The sequence below is a fragment of the Trametes versicolor genome, assembly GCF_000271585.1.
Source record: "Trametes versicolor FP-101664 SS1 unplaced genomic scaffold TRAVEscaffold_1, whole genome shotgun sequence".
NCBI classification, from domain to species: Eukaryota; Fungi; Basidiomycota; class Agaricomycetes; order Polyporales; family Polyporaceae; genus Trametes; species Trametes versicolor.
The window spans coordinates 3,194,138-3,214,035 of NW_007360321.1; the positions used below are offsets into that span (position 1 = coordinate 3,194,138).

At 58.7% G+C, this 19,898-nt stretch overlaps 8 protein-coding genes across 8 annotated transcripts; 4 read left to right on the forward strand and 4 right to left on the reverse strand.

Moving 5' to 3' along the window:
* Positions 1 to 289: 289 nt before the first annotated feature.
* TRAVEDRAFT_33530 (uncharacterized protein) lies at positions 290 to 2,889 on the reverse strand (the record flags this gene model as incomplete). Its single annotated transcript, XM_008033807.1, has 4 exons — positions 290 to 1,837; positions 1,891 to 1,919; positions 1,969 to 2,584; positions 2,644 to 2,889. 4 exons carry the CDS (start codon positions 2,887 to 2,889, stop codon positions 290 to 292), a joined length of 2,439 nt encoding a protein of 812 aa, XP_008031998.1.
* Positions 2,890 to 3,588: 699 nt separating this feature from the next.
* On the forward strand, positions 3,589 to 4,209 carry TRAVEDRAFT_33531 (DUF1764-domain-containing protein; the record flags this gene model as incomplete). Its single annotated transcript, XM_008033808.1, has 4 exons — positions 3,589 to 3,946; positions 3,997 to 4,065; positions 4,116 to 4,148; positions 4,202 to 4,209. The coding sequence occupies 4 exons, from the start codon at positions 3,589 to 3,591 to the stop codon at positions 4,207 to 4,209; spliced, it is 468 nt and encodes a 155-aa protein (XP_008031999.1).
* Positions 4,210 to 6,334: 2,125 nt separating this feature from the next.
* Positions 6,335 to 8,686, forward strand: TRAVEDRAFT_68513 (uncharacterized protein; the record flags this gene model as incomplete). Its single annotated transcript, XM_008034906.1, has 3 exons — positions 6,335 to 6,783; positions 6,875 to 8,403; positions 8,451 to 8,686. The coding sequence occupies exons 1-3, from the start codon at positions 6,500 to 6,502 to the stop codon at positions 8,684 to 8,686; spliced, it is 2,049 nt and encodes a 682-aa protein (XP_008033097.1). The 5' UTR covers positions 6,335 to 6,499.
* A 304-nt stretch (positions 8,687 to 8,990) lies between these two features.
* On the reverse strand, positions 8,991 to 10,341 carry TRAVEDRAFT_139953 (GTP-binding protein ypt5). The gene is made up of 5 exons (XM_008034907.1): positions 10,213 to 10,341; positions 10,008 to 10,048; positions 9,818 to 9,955; positions 9,378 to 9,756; positions 8,991 to 9,315 (listed from the first exon to the last, which is right to left on the reverse strand). The coding sequence occupies exons 1-5, from the start codon at positions 10,271 to 10,273 to the stop codon at positions 9,170 to 9,172; spliced, it is 765 nt and encodes a 254-aa protein (XP_008033098.1). The 5' UTR covers positions 10,274 to 10,341; the 3' UTR covers positions 8,991 to 9,169.
* Positions 10,342 to 10,484: 143 nt separating this feature from the next.
* Positions 10,485 to 12,822, reverse strand: TRAVEDRAFT_33534 (chondroitin AC/alginate lyase; the record flags this gene model as incomplete). The annotated part of the gene is made up of 7 exons (XM_008033809.1): positions 10,485 to 11,045; positions 11,099 to 11,297; positions 11,353 to 11,800; positions 11,852 to 12,390; positions 12,437 to 12,506; positions 12,562 to 12,684; positions 12,750 to 12,822. The coding sequence occupies 7 exons, from the start codon at positions 12,820 to 12,822 to the stop codon at positions 10,485 to 10,487; spliced, it is 2,013 nt and encodes a 670-aa protein (XP_008032000.1).
* An 832-nt stretch (positions 12,823 to 13,654) lies between these two features.
* TRAVEDRAFT_42201 (uncharacterized protein) lies at positions 13,655 to 15,266 on the forward strand (the record flags this gene model as incomplete). Its single annotated transcript, XM_008034005.1, has 8 exons — positions 13,655 to 13,725; positions 13,867 to 13,975; positions 14,137 to 14,229; positions 14,284 to 14,373; positions 14,426 to 14,575; positions 14,636 to 14,652; positions 14,716 to 15,001; positions 15,063 to 15,266. 8 exons carry the CDS (start codon positions 13,655 to 13,657, stop codon positions 15,264 to 15,266), a joined length of 1,020 nt encoding a protein of 339 aa, XP_008032196.1.
* Positions 15,267 to 15,797: 531 nt separating this feature from the next.
* On the reverse strand, positions 15,798 to 18,487 carry TRAVEDRAFT_159418 (uncharacterized protein; the record flags this gene model as incomplete). The annotated part of the gene is made up of 7 exons (XM_008034908.1): positions 15,798 to 16,717; positions 16,776 to 16,887; positions 16,947 to 17,449; positions 17,499 to 17,585; positions 17,640 to 17,784; positions 17,836 to 17,884; positions 17,940 to 18,487. The coding sequence occupies 7 exons, from the start codon at positions 18,485 to 18,487 to the stop codon at positions 16,047 to 16,049; spliced, it is 2,115 nt and encodes a 704-aa protein (XP_008033099.1). The 3' UTR covers positions 15,798 to 16,046.
* Positions 18,488 to 19,216: 729 nt separating this feature from the next.
* TRAVEDRAFT_42203 (P-loop containing nucleoside triphosphate hydrolase protein) lies at positions 19,217 to 19,885 on the forward strand (the record flags this gene model as incomplete). Its single annotated transcript, XM_008034006.1, has 3 exons — positions 19,217 to 19,414; positions 19,480 to 19,625; positions 19,684 to 19,885. The coding sequence occupies 3 exons, from the start codon at positions 19,217 to 19,219 to the stop codon at positions 19,883 to 19,885; spliced, it is 546 nt and encodes a 181-aa protein (XP_008032197.1).
* Positions 19,886 to 19,898: the final 13 nt, after the last annotated feature.

Consider the following 19,898-nt stretch of genomic DNA (forward strand, 5'->3'; position numbering starts at 1 on the left):
TCTTCATGATTGGGTTACCCGGGGACTCGGCGAGGAGCCCTCGCGACATTTGTAGCAATGCTCGAGGGTGGACATGGTATCATCTGTATCAATGCTTTCATGACCGCACAAACAAGCACACATTAGCATACAGTGCCAGTCCACAGGCCGACTATAATAATGAAAGCGAGAACGTCGTATACAATGTACGAATACAGAGAGTAGCATAACATAACACTAGCCTAACAGAGCCGCAAAGCAAAGCAAGTCAGAAAGTCCCTCCACCGCCCCACCCCCACCAACGCCCGCGTCACCGCCCGACACGCACCAGGCTCTCGAGCTCCGAGAACAACAACGCGTCCAAGAGGTCGGGGTGCATCATCAGCCCGAGCGTGATGTCCTCCTGGTACCCGCTCAGCATGCCCATCCCACGTTCAACACGCGAGTCGCCCTGCTCCCCATAGCCCATCCCAAATGCAAGCGTCGGCGCGGCCGCCACGCTGCCCGCGTCGAAGGAATCCTCCGCGTCATCGACGACCTTTAGCGCCTCGACCGCGCGGCGCACAGAGATCGCGAAGTGGTGGCGCAGCTCCGGCGGGGCGTGCACCGTGAACTTCTTAACGAGGCGCATCATGACCTGCGCGAACCCGAGCGCGCGATCGCGCTTGGCGCGCTCCTTCACCGCTGGGGGCGCGAGGAACGCGAGTGAGTAGAGCGACATGATCAGGCGCTCGATGTACGAGAGCCACACGTCGCGCATGATGACCTGGAAGTCATTGTCCGCGACCGGTAGCCGGTGCACGATCGCCTCGAGCAGCGCCCACTGCCAAGACTGTGGGACCGCTTTGGACACGGCCTGGCGGTTGTCGTCTGGGAGCGTGAAGCGGGAGAACGTGTCGAGCGCCATGTCGGCGAGCGCGGGAGGTTTAGGCTGGTGCACCGCGGGAGGGATGCCCGTTTGAAGGATCCACTGGAATGGTGAGATCGCCTCGGTGACGTCTACGAGGTACGAGGCGATGACCTCGTATGCTCGGCGCACAGTGAGCAGCTGCTCTTTAGACGGGGACGTTGGCGAGAGGTGGATGTTGGGGGAGATGTTGAGCAGAAGGTACATGACGTCCTTGCGTATGCTGAGCAGGTCAGCAAGGGAGAGCGCGGGAGCGAGTGGCAGTGGAGAGGCGTGCTTGGAGGCGGGGGCAAGTGCGCACATGCGCAACAAGACAGGCAGCAGCTTCTCGTGTTTCGCGAGGTATTCCTGATTCTCGCTAGCGATGGAGAGGTTACGGATGATGTTTAGGACGACAAGGATGGTCTCCGCCGGACGATGTCGAGGTCCGTTGTCGGGGTCTCTCGCTCCCTGCTCGCGTGCGAGAGCCGCAAAAGGTTTTGACCCGTCCTCTACGAGCGAGTTCACAAGCTCCCTGTGTGTGACGATCGGCGAGTCGTCGGGGTAGCCTTCGTCCTCTGCGCCGTCAAAGGCGAGATCCTCCATCAGGTCTACCATTTCGTCCAGCAGTTCAGGCGCCTGAGCAATGGGGAACCCGCCACCTTGGTTCGAGCCGCGCATGAGGGTGAGGAGGGTGAAGGTGGTGAGCGCGTACGACATCTCGGTCGACACGCGGGAGCGCAGCGAAAGCGTGACAGCTTCGAGGTCAACTTGGCCCCATTCCTCTATGCGCCGCACACCCTTGACCCCCATCCGTGATAGTTCGCTCTGAATGAGCTCAAGGTCCCGCCCGCCCGCGGTGTCTACCTCGCGAGCGAAAGGAACGTACTCGATCTTTCGTCGTGATGGTTGACGGATAGTACGCGTGACCACAGGAGCAACTGGGGCTTCGACAGCCGGAGGCGCGACAGACTGTAGCGTACATGAGTTTATCATCCCAAGATGGATGCACATTGTGTACTCACGGAACGCGACTCCGATACGTCCGACCCACCTGAACGGGTGATCAGCGACGCCAAAGTCCCATAGGTGTACACACGCACCTGTCTTCTGCCGTACGCGCTTCGCGTCCGACTCGACTGCCTCCTGCATCTTGCGTTTCCGGCTTTCCATATCGTGTTCCAGCTCCACGTTCCCGTTCTGCCCGCCAGGCATCGCAGGGAACCCACCTGGCAGCATTTTCCCCATGTTACCGTTCATCGCCGGATGGGAGGCCCCGTTCGCAGGCATGCCGCCGCCTAGCGCCATCGGGTTAGGTGGTTGGAAGGGGAGGGGCATCGCCTGCGTAGGATGGAACTGACCAGGTAGAGGGCCGTCCATACTTTGACCAATGTTGCCTTGGGGCATCATGTTCATCCCGGGCGCGCCACCGTTGGGGAGGCCGTTCTGTCCAGACATGCCGGGCATTCCACCTTGACGCGCCTGCGGGTTCATCTGTCCTGGCTGCCCGCCGGGCATGCGCCCAGCGAGAGCTGCTCGCTGTGACTGCTCCATCATGTTCTTGCGGTACGCTTCCTCAAACGGACCAAGCAGCGCGGTGTAGTACCGCTCGATGATAGGCGCAGTGGGCTGCGGCTCCACAGGATTGTTGGGGGAGGGTATCGCGTCCGGTAGGTCGAATTGCTGGAGGACAAGTGGCCAGGCGCCCTTCTGCGACACCTGGTGTGCGCGCGGGGTTGGAGGAGGGGTAGGAAGGATCAAAGAAGGGAGAAACGCACCTTCTGGCCGCCGCCTGCCTGTAGGATGAGCCCCCAAAGTTTATATAGATCGACGTCCTTCCCGGCGAGCCGCACGACGCCGATGTCGTTAGTAGAGACCTCGAGGGACTTCCAGGGCATGTTGGCCGGGTCATAATTGGATGGGAACGGAACGCCGGTGAGCATTGGTGGGAGGGGCGTGCCGCGCTGGACCATGAGGGTCGCAAGACCATTGAGCCAGTTGCGTTTGCGCTGGATATGAACCATCTGCTGCTGGACAGCAGGGTTCTGCTGCGCCTGGGCAGGCTGGGGCGCGGTGAGCCATGAGGCGGACGCTGGGGGAGGGAGGGAGGAGGACGTACGTTCATGCCGGGCGGGATGGGCGCCTGAGGATCGGGATGGGGGAGGGGATGGAAGGAGGAGCTGTCATGCGGCGCGTCTGGGCGGGAAAGGGGGTTCGACATTCCTCCGAAATAAGACGCCGAGGTTCCGCCTGGCGCAGAGCGGTTCGCGGCTTTCGCGAGACTCGTGGCCTGGAGAGCGGCCATCTGCTTTGCCGTGAACGGGTCGAGATTGAACGTCAGGTTGCCATTCGTCGGGTCTGATATCGATGGCGGGAAGGCGGGGGCGATGTTGGGGTGGTTGTGCTGCCTGGGAGCGGCCACGATAAGCGGCGCGGTGGGCGGGATGGCTGGGGACGTACATGGTTCCTTTGCGCACGGCGGCCTGTCCTTCTCCGTCGTCCGAGTCCGAGAGCTCACCGGGTTCTTGACGCTGCTCGCGATTCGCTCGACGGCCTCCAACAGCCTCCAACCCACCGTCACCGCCCCCCGACTGTCACACCCTGTCACGCCCCCCAATTGGGCCTGATCGGACCCACCCATCTTCCAAGCGCCCGTCCTCCAGATCGCTTATAGGCGCGCGCACCTCCTGCTCTCTCGCGTTTTTTCCTCCCTCTCCCATGCCATGCCCGCCTCGGAAATAGACGACATTTTTGCTTCCAAGGGCAGATCCTCGGCCGCAGCACCCGCAGCATCCTCCTCGTCTTCTCAGGCTCCTGAGAAGAAGAAAAAGAAAAAGGACAAGGACAAGTCCGCCAAGCGCAAACGCGACGTAGATCCGGACGTGGAGGAGGCTGCTCCGTCCAAACCCCCGAAGCGCAAGATCCCAGAGACAGTCTTCGACCCTTCGGCCGCTATTGGTGCTCCTGCCGCCAAGGAGGGAAGGCCGCGCAAGACTACCGCGACAGTAGTAAAGGCGCAGAAGCCTAAGAAGGACCGGGAGGAGGACGGTCGGTTCAAGGACTCCCGGGGCACAGGTCCTCGTAAGTACACATCTCTTCACCTGTCGGACACGATCTCACTCGGGACACAGGTCGAAAAACTGAGGAGGGTTTTTCTATTTTCAAGGAAGACGAGCTTGGTATCACAGATCAAGGCGGCGGTAAATATCGGGGCAATTGATGTGCAGTCTCTTTCTAATATTTTCCACAGACACACCGCTCTGCCCTTTCGACTGCCAATGTTGTAAGTGCTGTGTCTGCTACGATTTGAACCTGTTCTGATGCGTCTGTGCTTAGGTTTCTGACTTTCTGACATGTATCGATATCTCACCCTGCTGTAGCATATGGAAGATACCCCGCTCCGTCCGTTGTTTGCTCTCCTGACTCATATTCGGCTCTTTCGAAGCCTCGTCTACCGCTTCGGCAATGGTTGTGCGAGGTCAATATGTAGCCCAGAGCGATCTCATATTGCTTCCCGCTAATGAAGTCGCGTCGTTGCAACATCCAATTGACGACGTGCTACACTCAGGGAAGAACAATCCTCACCAATGCTTCCTTCGTAGCACAGGTATGTCATTCGTGATCGTTGCTGAAGGCGTTACTCATACCTGTCCTAGATCTATGTACATATGCTCTGGTGTCAATGAAGACTGTTGGCGGCTTTCCGACGTTCTTGTGTATCGTCAGGCTCTTTCGAAGCCTCGCCTACCTATCTTCGTGGTTGTGCGGGGTCAATTTGTAGCCAAGATCGACCTTTTCCGCTCAGCTTCTATTCATCGAGTCACCTACTCGTGGATGTGTTGATGCGCTCAAGCGCATGCGGTAGACATTTCCGCAAGTTTCCAAGTTAGTGTATATCACCGACAAGCATCGTTGGCGGTAAGCGTCATAAACGCAAACTACGTCCGCGACGCCGGGGGACGCGATCGCGACGTCGGAGCAGAGCATGACACGGGTTAGGTGGTACGCTGCCACTGACATAATCTGTCATCTCATTTTATACTATGTCTCTCCTCCTTGCCCCCATCCGAAAGCGCGTCGCGCTGCTGGTACCCCAATATCCGTTTCCGCGGGCGCGTGACACCAATTGTTCTGACCATATGCCGGTATGTACTACTGCTTCCTTGGAACCCATCTTTGAGGCAGCTTACGGTTTGCAAATCTCAGGGGACTTTGCTGTTTATGGCTGCGGACATTCAGATGAAATGCCCCGCCTGGCCTTCCGTCATCATACATCGACAGCCTGAGCCTACCATGAAACACGTATTCCACCACGACATTGAATCATTTCTTTGGCTTTTCCTTTATGCCTTGTCGTATCGCGTCGACGGTCTTTGGAAAGCGGATCCTGAAGAGACCGTTACTACCATCGAAGGACCCGGCGGGCCACTTCGACCGCACACGCTTCTGGAAAACCCGAGCACTCTTCGAAGGTGACATGCCCCGACGCAGATTCGTTACCGACCACTGGTCCTGCACCCTGGACTGGGTCAAAGCATTGCCCAATGGCAACAGTACGCTATCGGGCCGCCCACTGCTTGTAGCCTGGTGTGCTCACCGAATGGTATTACAATCCGCCTCTCTATCCCCTTCATCGGCACCTCAGCCTGAGGAGATAGATGACTTGGTGGACTCGTTGTACTGGTTCTTCCATGCTGGTCTTTCCTCTCACGCCAAATCGATTCAAGATCTACGAGATGGCAAGGGAAGACTTGTGGAGGTTGTGGAGGTCAAATTGGAGGACAACGAGCATGTCACTGACGGTGAGTGTCATGTCGACTCGGGAACTTGCAGTGGCTGACTCCAGATCTTTTAGAAGTCTTGTAACTTGCATATCGATATCATTGTTGTGCTTCCTGCGTCCAGTTCGAGCCCATTGAGCTTCTAACAGTCCTGCTGGCTGCCAAGGTATCCTCCGCCGTCACTCTTGCTACGACTGCGCGAGGTCAAATAGCAGCTAACATCATCGTCTTGTTGACGGTCCTGGGATTCAAAGAGGTGTCTGCGCCGTTTATCACCTTGTAGGCACATCCTTGGCATCCTAGGGTAGATTTCACCTTCCTGTCATGTTATCCCCTACCGTTTCTCGTAGTAATGCTATGCCTGGCAGCGTGCACGATGCATGATGAGCTGCCTGATTGCATGGCGCAAGCCTGTCGACGAACTCCGCAGCGTGGCGTCAAGAATCAGACGCTTCCCTCGATATGACAGGATCTGGATGGCAAACGGACGCGCAGCGAGCATCTCTACGAAACAACCGATCTGCACCGGTGTGTTCGATGTAGAGAGGAATGGACGGCGTCGATGCGGCCACGGCCAGCGCTGTGCTCATCTCGCGCGCGGCTACCGTTCGATCTTCCGTCAGGCAGGCGCAGCGGGCGATGCGATGGATCCATCCACTGCGCTTGCCACTCCGCGCCCAACCATGCGCCCCGCACCACTCCCTCCTCTTAACACCAGCCTGCGCTCCTCTCAGTAACCCGCCGCCCGTGCCTTCTCTGCATCTCCGCATCGTCCCCGATTCACCGACCCCGGCATATCCGCTTGGGCCCTCGCAAGACCCGAATTCCGACCACGAGCGCGAACGTGAACGCAATGTCCGGGCCAGACCTCCCCCCGACGTACACCCAGCAGCCGTCCGAGTCCGACGCGCCGCTGTCCTCTGACAGCTCCGACATCAGCTTCGTCTCCGCGCCCGACGCGCCCAGCGGCCCCGTCGCGGGCACGGGGGTAGACGGTGGTCCGCAAATCCTCATCGTGCCCACCGCGAACGGCGTGCACTTCCAGAAGGGCTTCCTCGGCGCGGACGGCGAGCGCGCTGCGATAGAGGGTGAGCTCCAGATCAAGAGCGCGGACGCGTCCTTCAGGTGCCGCAAAGTGTGAGTCTACCTCCCTATCCTCTCCACGTCCCCTTCCTAGAGCGCCGTGTGTGAGCGTGACTAATTATCGAATGTGCCGGTGAATAATCAGGACAGTCTCGTTGCGAACGCTTGAGCAGGCGCACGGCCGCGAGATCGAGCTCGCACACACGGACGTCGAGCTTGTTAGCTCTCCAGGTCCTGAAGGTCCGCAACGCTCGAGCTTCCCGTTCTCAATACCCCTCCCGTCGGACACGCCGCAGTGCGTGCACACGCTGCGGTCCTCGCTCACGCACACGCTCTCCGCGACGATCTGGCCGCTCGACGAGGACGCGCTCCCCCTGTCCCGGGCGTTCGTCGTGCACACGCGCAGGTACACCTCGCACACGCATGTGCTATACCCCGTGCCGGAGACGCGAGTGCTCGCGGAGCCGAGTAGAGTGGAGGTGCAGATCCCGCGCACAACGTTCAAGGCGGGAGAGGCTATTCCTATCTATGTCACCGTGCCGACGCCATCGCCGGACCTTGTCCTAGAGCAGGGCCTGCGCCTGCGGAATCTCAGGGCTGAGTTGGTGCGGAACATCGACATCAAGAAGCCGGAGACAGATGACGAGGAACACAGCGACTGGGAGATATCCTCAGAGTCTGAAGGCGAGGACCCTCCGCTCTCACCCCAGAAGATGGCAGCAGTGCCCTCAAGTTCCCGAGAGGGCGTAGACTTCATTTCAAGGGTAGGAGAGCACGGCGAGCGCAAGGTCGTGGCCCACTCAGGTGCATCATGTCGACTACACCCGTCCCAACCCATCCGCGTCCGCCTCGTCCTTCACCCACCTGCACAAACGCCCTTCCCCGATTCCTTGGACGAGGTCTCATCGGAAGACCTCCTCTCGTTCAACCCTGATGCAGACTGCGCCACAATCACGCAATCCACCCTGCTGCACTCGGTCTCGTTCCGCCTCCTCGTCCACGCCACCTTCATGAAGATGTCCAGCCACACTGAGCGCGTGTCCACCCTTTCCTTCCCGCTGCACATCCTCGCGCCCAACGCCCCGCTCCCGGAAGTTGAGTCGTCCATCGACGAGGCTTATCACAAGAAACACGACCGGCCACCCACCCGGACCGTGCGCCAGGACGATGCGGAGGTCCCCCAGTACGAGGCTGGGCCTAGCGCGATCGCTGGCGCGCCACCACCGTTCGAAGAGCGCGAGGCGCCACCACCGTTCTGGTCCACCGAGGCTGAGGCCGAGGCATCGACCTCCACGCGCCTACCAACGTTCCTCGAGTCCGAGCACGAGATCTACGTGCCGCCCACGGACGACCCCGAGCTCGCGCCTCCGCCGCCAGCAGATGGCGCGGCGCAGTTCGACGGTGAGGGCACCCTCTTCGGCTTCGCGCCCGCGGAGCAGTTCGACGGATACGGAGATGTGCTTCAGCCGCGCGCGTTCACGCCACCGCCGACGCTCGAGATGGCCACGCGCGACACAGACGTAACCGTGCTCGCGAACCTGGACGACAGCGCGATGGAGGCGCTCGGGCGCGCCTTAGAGCAGCACACCCTCGTGGGCGCCGCGGACGCCCCCACCAGGGCCGGCGACGACGCAGACGAACTCTTGCCCCCACCCCGCCCCCCATGGATGATCCGTCAGACCCTCCGCCCTCGATCGACTCGTCCGAGTTCCGCGCACCAGGGGCGGCGCACGACAGCCCGCCGACGCTCCCCGCGCGCGCGCAGAGCCCGCACACGAGCTTCGGGCAGCTCACGGATGCGCCCGTGCACGGTGTGCTGTCCGCGCACCACGACGAGGAGGGCGAGGCGCACGGGCACGCGCCGCCGCCGTACCGCGTGCCGGACCTCGAGAGCGAGCACGAGCGCGTCGCGCACCCGCCGCCGTACATGGACCTCGTCCACGGACCTGCTAGATGATCTTCCCGCTTTGCTTTCGCCTCGCGTTGGTGTGTTGCGCCGCGCACCACGACTGTCTTCATAGAGCCACCATAGCCACCACGATCCTGTCTTTGTCTCGCTAGCATTAAGACAAACATGAGCTTCCCGTACTTGTATCGACTCGAGCAAATATGTATACATGCATCTGTACAGAGATAACAATCCTGAATTTCACGCACTTATTGTTGTGAGAAACGAATGCTCGGCAGTGTACATCGAGGGCAGCAAGTTTTCCGCACGATCGAATTCTTGGTAGCAGAGGTTGCCGGGGTGTTCCAGATGTGTAGACAACATCAATATATGATATGTCAGTCCAATACCACTCCAATACGACAGCAAATACATGTACGAGAAAGGGGCATATAGATGAAACAAAGCGCGAAGGGGAAAGAGGTAAGTACGATAAGAAGACATTAAGCTCGTGACGGGTGAGGGAATCGTGTATGGAAGGACGCAGCATGTTCAGCAATTGCACGCATCCTTGCCCTTCGCGCTGTTCTCCTCGAGGTTGACCCCGCCCTCCTGAGCCGCACGACCAGATGCCGCACCGGGGCGGCCGGCGCCGCCGCGGGTTGAGGCCAGGATCTGGTCAATGGGGATCTTCTTGGCTGAATGAGGAGCATCCTTGGTTAGCGCAGCACTTCGAGACGGCTGCTGCGGCACTACTCACCAATTTCGGTGAAAATCTCTACAACACCGTCGCCAGTCTTCGCCGACGTCTCGAAGAAGAGCAGGCCAGCCTCCTGTGCGTACGCCTCGGCCTCGTCCCTGGGCACCTGCCTGAGGCTCTCAGGCTCGCCGGAAGTAGCGGTCTCGCCGGGGGTGGCCGTCGCATCGTCAGCCTCGTCTTCGGACTCCGCCGTGGTAGATGAGGAGGATGAGGCAGAGGGGGTAACGAGATCAATCTTGTTCCCAGCGAGGGCGATGACGATGTTGGGGTTCGCTTGCCGCTGGAGCTCCTTTACCCACGTCTTCGCCTTCTCGAGACTGGACGCCTTCGTTACGTCGTAGACCACCACTGCTGCTTGAGCGTTGCGGTAGTACATGGGCTGCATAGTGTAGGCACCGATAAGTAATGGGAGCCACCCGATAGGGCATGGTGGCACGTACCGCGAGGGAGTGGAATCGCTCCTGGCCGGCCGTATCCCAGATTTCATATCGCAGAACGCGGTCCTCGAGACGGCACTTCTGCGTCAAGAAGGCAGCTCCAATGGTGGGTTCCTTGTTGGGCTGGAACTCGTTCGAGACCTGCGGCAAAACGTCACGGAAGAGCCACGAAAGATGTGTGGAGATTACGCACGAATCGCAGCACGATTGAGGACTTCCCGACAGCTGCCTCACCTATAGATGTGCATACTGGTTAGTATGACGGACAAACAGACACAAATTTTCGACTGAGACAGGCTCGACAGAAATCCAGCGAGCGGCGTGTCGACGAGAGACCAGAGAGATGCGGGAAGAGCTGTGGGGACGCCAGACGCCGCAGAAAGGGCAGAGGGGCTCACCTAGCAGCACCAGCTTGACCTGGACAGACCTTTCGGTCGAACCTGAAGCAGCGTCGGCCATGTCTATGTCGAGTGGAAAATACAATACACGGAGGTCAGGGAGTGGATGATGGCGTAACGAGGAACAGCGCACACCGCCGCCGCACAACGCTCACGGCCCTTGTTTGTCCGTATTCCGGCGCCTCTCATCACCTGCCCGGCGGTCCCGGCCACTTGTCCCCTGGCTGCGCACTCCGCCCGCATTTTCACTGTCGCTCGCGGAAATGACTGTTCTACTTCCGGCTTGGACCATACAGCAGTATCTCGTAAAACGGCTCCAACACATCGCAGGTCACGAACAAATCGTCCTCGAGCTCCGTCTCCTTCGCGAACTGGAACACCCCCGGGCACTCGAATGGGATAGGCTCCGAGCTAACCTCATCCAAGACGTGTCCCATCGCTCCCTGAGCGACTCCAGCAAAGTCCGCAGCCAGCGCTTGTGTAGCGTTCGCAGCACCTCCTGCGAGCAAGTCTCTTGCGGCGCTGCGGTGCTTCTTCACCTTCGCCGCCTTCGCACTGGCGGGTGAGTTGGACAGCGCGCTGCTCTGGTCGTAGAACCAGAACGGTTGGCTCGCAAAGTCACTCTCCTGCTTCTGGAGAAAGGCCGCGTACTTGCCCTTCGGGTCGCCGTATGCAGCTGCGACCGCCGCGACGTGCGGAAAGACGTCAGAGATGTCCTCGTCGTCCGGGTCGAGACCCATGACATAGTCAAGTGCGGTCTGGATCGTCGCCCCGTACTTGGACTTGGCTGTCCAGAAGTTCATGCCCAGTTGGTCACCCAGTTTCGCATTGGTCTGTAACACGGTATGAGCATGGCTAAGAGATGACAACGGCTAAGACGGCTTACGATCATGGCTTCCAGGTTGAAGCAGCGGTAGTGGTACGGCCGAGTACGCACCGCCTCGAACGGCTGCTCGCCGGACGCAGCTATCTGGTCCAAGAACTGGTCGGTGAAGTAGCTCTTGAGTGCCCCTTGAGCGCCTTGCGTGTCGCCAACGTACATCTTGGCTGCCGCCAGCTGGTTCACATAGAAGGTGTAGTGGTTACTGTATAATCATATGTTAGCAGACACACGATGAGCGTGTCGTGAATGTCACTCACTTCCCCTTAGACGCTACCTGCTGTCCGAGCGAGCTGTTCTCGAGCCACGAGACGTAGCTCTTCATCCAAGCAGTCATCGCCTTGTCCCTCGCAGCGGTCCAGTCAGGGCTCGCAGCGACCTTCAAGATCTGGATGGCGTTCACCACCTTCACGAGGCCGCGCAGATCGAGGACGCCCGTGAACGTTCCAATTTGCTGGTCCTTCCCGGGGCCGCGCACTTGCTGGCCGTAGTTCATGTTCGGGTTCATCGCCGTCGCGGGAGTGAGAAACCACGCGTCGATGAACTTGGCGACGTTCTGCGAGTATACCCGCGTCTTCTGTATGCCGTACGCAACACCGTTATACAGCACCGACTGGGTCATCGCGACGACCGCTGGGGAGTCGGGGATCGTTCGGACGTCTGGGTTTACCTGGCCGTCACGAACTACGTACGGACATGTCGTCCAGGCTGCACAGCGTCAGTTCAGCTATACAGAATTGGTGAAGGAGTAGTACGCACTCGCTGAAGGCGCCAGGGACTTCGTCGGGGACGGTGTGCACTTGGCTTGCGTAGTCTTCGCAGCGGCTTGAGCGGGCGCGGGGGTACCGTTGAGGGTCTTTACAGAAGACTTCGTAGCCGTACCCGTTGGGAGGCCATTAGGATTAGGAGGGATTGTCGGGACCGGAGGCAGGCCGTCCGTTGGCAGGGGCAGATCCCCAAGACCGTTGATGGTGGCCGAAGGGCTCTCGCTGTCCTGCCGACGAACCGGCGCACTTTGTGGGGGCTCGCGGGGCGAGTCATCGCGTTTCCGGCGCATCATCCGGCGATGCGCAGGTCGATGCGAGAAGCTGTGACCAGATGACTGCCGACGTAGCAGCGCGATGTTGTTCAAGGCAGATATGTCCAAGGCCGAGTCGTCGCCGCCGTTCTCGTAAGGGTCATTACTGACATCCCCAGGGTCGTCGTCGTCACCGCCTGAAGTAGTGCTATTGCCGCCCTGGTTCGGACCCCCGAGGTGGTTGGTCCCCTTTGAGCACCAGTTGCAGTTCGGCCAGTGGCTGCTGGATGTCAGCCGCATTCCACCTCCGCAAACAGGACACTCACTACGGCGCCCAACTGAGGTAATCGTGTATATTCCCGCTCGGCGGCACAATGCTGTTGTTGGTCACGATGTCTAAAAGTTTCACGGTGAGCTGGGCCATGCAACACGAGCGGGGGAGGTAGCTTACTCCATGGTCCACTTTTCGCCGTAGACCCGGCCTTGTTGATGATACTCTGCTTGGCTGCACCGGTGTTCCCTGCACTAGCCTGCTGAAGTACGTAGTTTACGCTGACCCAGTCGTTAGGGTCCGCTGTAATAGAGGGTCGTCAGCATACAGCTTATTAAACCCGTGAGCTCAAGTATATGGCTACTCACCGGCAACTAGACCAGCTGTTGCCGACAGGACCAAGACGAGAAGCGTACTTTGCGCCACGCAAGACTGTTGCATGTTAGAATAGGAACGGCAAATAGAAGTGAGGCAGCGTTCTAAGAAAAAGACTAGCACAGCAGCAGAAGTAAAGCCCGGCTTTAGGAGAAAATGAGGGGAGGGGGGAGGACGGGAGGAAGAGAAGGGTGATGCCCGCACAAAATGAGAGAGGTATCTAGGTGTATGCGGCGAGGCTGACGAGGAGCCAACCGTCAGCCAAACTCGGGCTAACAGCGAACGGCTAGTACGGCTACGACTGCCGCTTGAATGTCTGTAGGAGCATTCAAAATACAACCGGCCGCGGCGCGTAGTTCTACGCTCGGGACCCCTTTTAGCAAACCAAGGTGCATCCTGGAGGTTTAGGGTCAATATAAAGGGCGTTCGTGAGCAACAGTAGACGTACCGATACTTATGCCAGTGCTCAGCATGTTGCGCTGGCACTTGTTCTCCAAGATGTACCTTGAGCAGCAGCAATTCTGCAATTCTTAGCCTTACGGAAGGGCGTAGCGCACACCGACCCGTGTGTAGAATCCAGATTGATCAAGACCATAGTGTAGACTGAAAACGATGGTGATGTGCCATATTGAAGAGCTATGGTCAACGTGTAACGGTACAGGGCTCGGATAGGTCGGATGCGCACGATGGTGGTTACGCTAGCTTCAGATCGACACCAATGCGTATTTTGGCGCCACTACGGCTGCACAGCCACATCGGCAGCGCTATCCAGACGATCGGTGCAGTCTGGTTGCAGTCTCCCCGCATCCATCATCTACATTGACTGATACGCCGAATAATCTCTGCGGACTTACTCTCAATATGGAGAGGCTTTCTGACAACCCCGAACTTGCGCAAGATGTCTTACAACTATTGCATCAAAGGCTACAGCAAGAGCGTCAAGAACACCAGAGGCTCCTCAAAATTCGAGTAAGCGCTGTCGATCGATGCGAGAGTCGAGCCCAACTCGAGTCGGTTCGAACGACTCGCTACCATACGCCTTCGAGCTGACCTAGTACTCGGCACCACTTTTGATATCCAGTCGACCTCCGGAGTCCCTCTCGTCGATAGCTCAGCGATACGTGCTGAGAACGAGAAGTTGAGGGACGAGCTCGTCTCACTACGCCTACGGATCTCGGCAGCCGTTGACAACGAAGACACGAAGGGCCCCCGTACCTTGGTGTGTTTGATATCACCTGATTTAATTATATAGATGTCACTGGTATCTACTTGCAGGCTACGAAAGAACGTTGGGCTTCCGCGGACCAGAAACAATCCGATCGCGCAAGCCGAGCTTCTACTTTTCCGAGTATTCTGTGCTGACGCCTGGAATGCCTTCAGAATGCACACTCGATCGGACTTCAGTCGAAGCTGGATAAATACAACGAGAAGTCAGAGGGACTCAAGGCAGAAATTGCCGAGTTGCAGGAGGTAGTAGATGATATTTACATCACAAGGGCCACCGTAACGCTGACGCACACACGCAAGATCTTGTCTACTCTGAAGATGGATCTTAAACAAGAGGAGGAAGCACTTCAAGAATCGCGGGCGCATATCATCGCTTTTAGAGAAAGCGCGGTGAGTTCGAAGTGTACGTTTCGTTTCGCGCTCGTTGATTATTGTGAGTTAGAGAGAGCACCCAGATCGCGTCGAAGACGCCACAGCACGTATGTTCAAGCCGACGTCCTTTCTTTCGGGTGCTCCGCAGAGGCCAGACCTCCCAAAGATCAGCGCACTCGCATGTTTCCTTAAATCTCGGCCATTCACCGTAGTGCCCGTGGTATGCAATCCTTCTCAAGTGGACTTTCGCCGACTCCCAAGTTGCTGATTGAAGCTACAGGAAATTTTGGACCAAATGTGAGGCCGGGTGTAGAATCCATATCCTCATGAAACACGCTTCTCACCATTTTGCTGACCCAGTAAACCCATCAACATCCTCATACTTCCCAACATGAAAGGGCTCGTCTGGTCAAAGGATGACATCAGCCGGGCCCTTTATATCACATACTCCTACCGATACACATCGTCTGCCGGTGCAGTTGATGGACAGTGGGAGAGCGACAGCTTCGCGGACGACATCGGCCGTATAAGCTACGATCGGGAGGTGTTCGTCCGACGGCAAGATACATGGTTTTATTATGGGACCTACCAATGCGTCGGCGATGCCCCGCTAGAAAATTGGGAGAATATAGAGGAGTGGAAGAGAGTACGTATCGCTCGAATTGGTCTCCGCCTTAAAACTATGTCCACTGAACGAAACCCACCAGGCAGTCAAGAAGGCGATAGGCGCGATGGACATCCTCAAGACCCACGCCCCACGGGCGATTCGCCGGTTTGCGAATTCACTGCACGCCAAGGACGGTCCCCTGCACTCCCTACGATGTCTGGGCCTCGAGCGCGTTGGGTTCCATCAAGAACTCTATGATCTCCTGCTCTCATCGAAGCAAGCAGTCATTTCTGCCAATCCCTAAACGCACGCCACCATAAGCACACCGAGCAAAAAGTCCCAGGGCGACAACAAGGATAAATGTGCACAGGAAACGGGCAATCTGGTCGATGGTTCCGGACCGGCAACAAAGCAGCAACTCTCGTGAGGTCAGCCATCCTACCTCTCGGGAGTCAGCACGATCGAATATTACACACAACACGATTCTCAGCCGGGGAGTAGGAAGAGTGTCCGCCTAGTGAAGACTCCTTATTATTTCAACTCCATATAAGTATATAGCATACACGCCATATGTATGCGGGTCGTCTACACGAAGGGCGAACCAGAGCTCGTTATTTCCATCATTATTGCTCATGGGAGGTTGGAGTAGAGTCTCCCTACTCGCGACATCTGTTTGCCGATCCATTTTCTCCTTCGTCTGGATATATACAGGCGGCGCTCCACAACTGTCCACAGCAGTAATGCAAAGTATCCGGTCATGGTATTGCACTGTAGCTCAGCACTGGGTGGAAGGTGGCAATGACATCGCAAGCGCCGAACACACAACTCGCGCAACGGCAAAACAGCTCGAGTCTCATTCAACGACGAGACCCGACACATACGAGAGCAATACGACGTGCGTGCGATACGGAATAAGGTACGAGTCTGGAAAAGGGGAAAGCGATTAATGCAGTCCGTCCACGAACGTCCGCAGTCAAGTAGCAAGTAGCAAGCAGCTAGCGGTAGGTACTCTTACAACAGCCGTACAAGCGTGGCCACACAGCGGGTCCTCCACACGCGCCCAGAGTCTCAGGGTCTGAATCTATCACGTCTCCCTAGGGCCGGGGCCAGGGTCTGGCGGCTCCGGGTTCTCCGGATTCCACGTTGGGGGCGCGGGCATGCCCTCACATGTGCGCATGCGCGGCGCCGAGCACGAGCGGCGCTGCGGCGACGTCGGCGACGCCCCGCCCGCAACCGCGACCACAGACGACGCGCGCGACAGCATCGCGTGCCTGTCGGACGAGTGCGGCGTGCTCGCGTTCGACGACGGGTACTCGGGCGAGGGCAGGATGCGCGGCGAGCCGTACTGCACGTGCTGCGCGGGGCGGTACACGGAGTCCATGGACTGCACGGGCGAGGACACGACGGACGTCGAGCGCGAGACGTCGCGCGAGCGCGCGGACGACGCGGTGCGCACGCGCGACGGGCCCGCGAGGGTGTGCGGGTCGGGCGGCTCGGTCGAGGCGTAGCGCGAGATGCTGTTGCTGTAGGGACCGTCCGAGTCGCCGTGCGCGCGGTGCCGGTGCCGCCAGTTCGAGGACACGCTGACGGGGGACCACGCGCGGCGCGAGTTCTTCGGGCGGAGCGTGGTCCTGTCTTCGACCTCTGCGCGGTGGATGGACCGCCAGTTCTCGGGGTTCTGGAGCCATGCGTCGCGCTCGTGGCGCCGCGCGACCCGGCTGAAGCTGTGCATGGAGCATATCGAGATGATCACCCCTGCGCGACGCGGTCAGTATCGACAGGGCCGCATCCGGCGGTAGTATCAGCGACTCACAGTCCACCATGAGCCAGCTGTTAGCCCCGAGGAGGAGGTGCTGGGTGATGCCGAACCACATGACGATGGTGATCACCAAGAGAACCGCGGTGAGGAATGTTGTATAGAGCAACTGCGGCGATGCCGAACGTCAGTACTGCTCAATCGGTGTTCCTTCGTCGGTGTACTCACCTCGTTTCTGAGCATGGCACGGAAGAGCTCCGCACGGGGCACGTATCGAATGATACGGTCCATAACAGACGGCGGCGGCGGGGAGCTCGGTCGATCGGTATCCCGCGTCGTTGCGAGACGGAGCGACAGCGCGTTCGCACCGGATGCGGAGGAGATCCGCGGCTGAGGCATCCGCGGCTGAGGTATCGGCAAGTCGCCCGGAGTGGAAGGCTTCCGCTGGAAGACCGTGCTGGGCAGCACGGGCTCTCCCGTCCACCACTGCCGAAACCGGTTGGCAAGATCCTTCGGGGATGGAAGGGCGGGGCTCGGTGGTCCGAGCTCCCTCGATTTGTTCCCTTCGGAGCCGGGCACGTAGTCCCACCAGCCCCGGCGGGGTTCACTCGTAGGAGAATGGTCATCCTTGTCCTCCAGGTCGAGCGTGCTCGACTCGTCATCTTGCACGGTCAGCGAGAGCCGGGCGTGGTCTGCGGGGCTCCGGTATGACCTATATACCGCGTACAAAACTGCAACAAATTGAGCAAAGGATATCGTGAAACGCCAAAAGGCACTCACAGCAGACGCATACGAAGGCGGACTCGACGAACTGAAGCGCGACGGAGACAGGTAACAGCGTAGACTCATAGACGGTCTCGCACGTTCCTAGGTTCCTTCAGCATAGCCGCAAAGGGGGGACTCGAGTATATGTATGCTCACCTGTGAATCGCCTGCCACCCTTGTACTCGGCTAGTACGACCCCCGTGACAGCGACAATCGCAGCACGGATTAGGCCCAGAACCACGATAACGAACCCCGCGTTACTCAGACACTTGTACGCTTTCGTACCCAGGATGCCGGGGATCTAAACGGTAATCTGAGAGGTAATTCCGGGCCGTGTATACACCGAACATACCAGCAGAGTAGTGGACACGAGCACTCCGCTCTTCTTCACGATCCCAGTCCTGAATTGCGGACTAAATATGCGCACAATAACATCAAGAGCAACAGTCTACTCACAGAGTGCAGTCCAGGTCGCTGTCGAAGTCTGCCACGATGAAAAACAGCGAGGAGAATAGACCTATTGCCTGGCTTGCGAGGAGCATGTAAAAGAGCGACTTGTTCTTCACTTTCACGACCCTGCAATACGTGAAGGACTTGTAGGTGTTGATGAAGAAGAACATGCAGAGCGCGCCGCCCATGACAAGCCAGAACTCGGAGATGATGAGGTTGGGCATGAACACTGGACTGACGAGGGAGCCATCGGAGAGGGCGACGTAGGAGGGCGTAAAATTGGATATGGGGACGGTGTAGTAGTGGTTAAAGTCCCGGATCGTCACTGTTGTATGGATTACGACTTGAAGCACGTTGGGCGGACCGCTGGGAGAGGGAGTTGGACAAGATGTGGTGTGGTCGGATGCGGCATTGGCAGTCGTGCCGGGTCCGGTGGTCGTGGCGGTAGCAGAGGGTTCATGAGGCGTCGTAGGTGCAGGGCTGAGGGATGCCAAGGACTCTGTTCCGGAGACACGACCCGTGAAGATCGAGTTCGGGCCTGGACCCACACTCATGGCCGTCGAAGGAGAATGAGACAAGCCTCACCAGGAGGAGCGCATCTGACGAGTGTAAGAGGCAAGTGCAGGCGAGGTGACGGGGGGAGAAGGCAAGATGCGCCGGGGGCGGCGAGGGCGAGCTGCGTCGGGAACGGGAGTGGGGAAGAGGGAGGAGTGGTTGGGCCGATGTGGCCTTGGTTGGGAATGCCGAGCACCAGACGACGAAAGCCGGAGAGGGCGGGGCTGGCGTCAAACGTCTACGGGCCCATCGCTGCTTGGCGATGGACCTACCAACCACACCCACGCGACTTGCCCCTTCCTGGCATAATTAAGCCTGTCTTCGGCCCTGATTGCCTCTGACACCCGCATAGCCGACCCTCTGCATCCGTCCCAGGCCATGTGTCGCGAGTCAGACAAGCGTGCAAGCGTCCAGCGATGAATTCTGTCCCGGCGACACGACCGCGAACGATCGAACTTGTCGAACCGAGAGCAAAGAGGAGTCGACGGTGAGTGTGGGGAAGGCGGCTCAGCGGGCCGCGGCGAGAATGAGCACATATCCAGCCGATCGGCGTCGATTGCATCGGGCACGGCATTCCCCGCGTCCCCTCATCTTTTGCGCGATCACTTGGGTTGTCAACTTTTCCTACGCAAGTCCCTCGCGTACATTGCTCACATCCGCGCCCGTCGCCGAACCATCTCGCCTCGCTCCCCGCTCTCGCGCTCCCCTCGGTCTTGCAGATCCCCTCAATGTCCACATCACGACAGAGCCCTGTCATCGTCATCACTGGCACGCCCGGCACGGGAAAGACTACCCATGCCGAACTTCTTGCGCAGGAGTCCCCCATTCCCCTGAAACACATCAACGTGGGCGACTTGGTGAAAGAAAAGGGCTTCCACGAGTCGTATGACGAGGACTGGCAGAGCTATACCGTCGACGAGGACAAGGTGCGCCGCCCCACCCCCGCTGCTCACACGCGCACCGCGCTGATCAACACAGCTCGTTATCGTAGCTCCTCGATGAGCTCGAGCCGCTCGCTGCCGCCGGTGGCATCATTCTCGACTGGCACACCTGCGATATCTTCCCAGAGCGATGGGCGGATCTCGTAGTCGTCCTGCGCTGCAATCACACAGCCCTGTGGGACCGTCTGGAAAAGAGGTGAGAAACGGCCGCCCCGGAAGTGTGGAGCGCAGCTCATCCGCAGTGAATTATGTAGAGGCTATCCTCTCAAAAAGATCCAGGAAAACAACGAGGCGGAGATCATGGAGGTCGTCATCGAGGAGGCGCGGTCATCATACGCCCCGGAGATCGTCGTGGAACTCCAGAGCGAAGGCACAGAAGACCTCGAGTCGAACGTCGCACGGATAGTGCAATGGATCGAAGCGTGGAAGAAGGATCATGGGAACGCAGACGCGTAACATGCACAGCTTA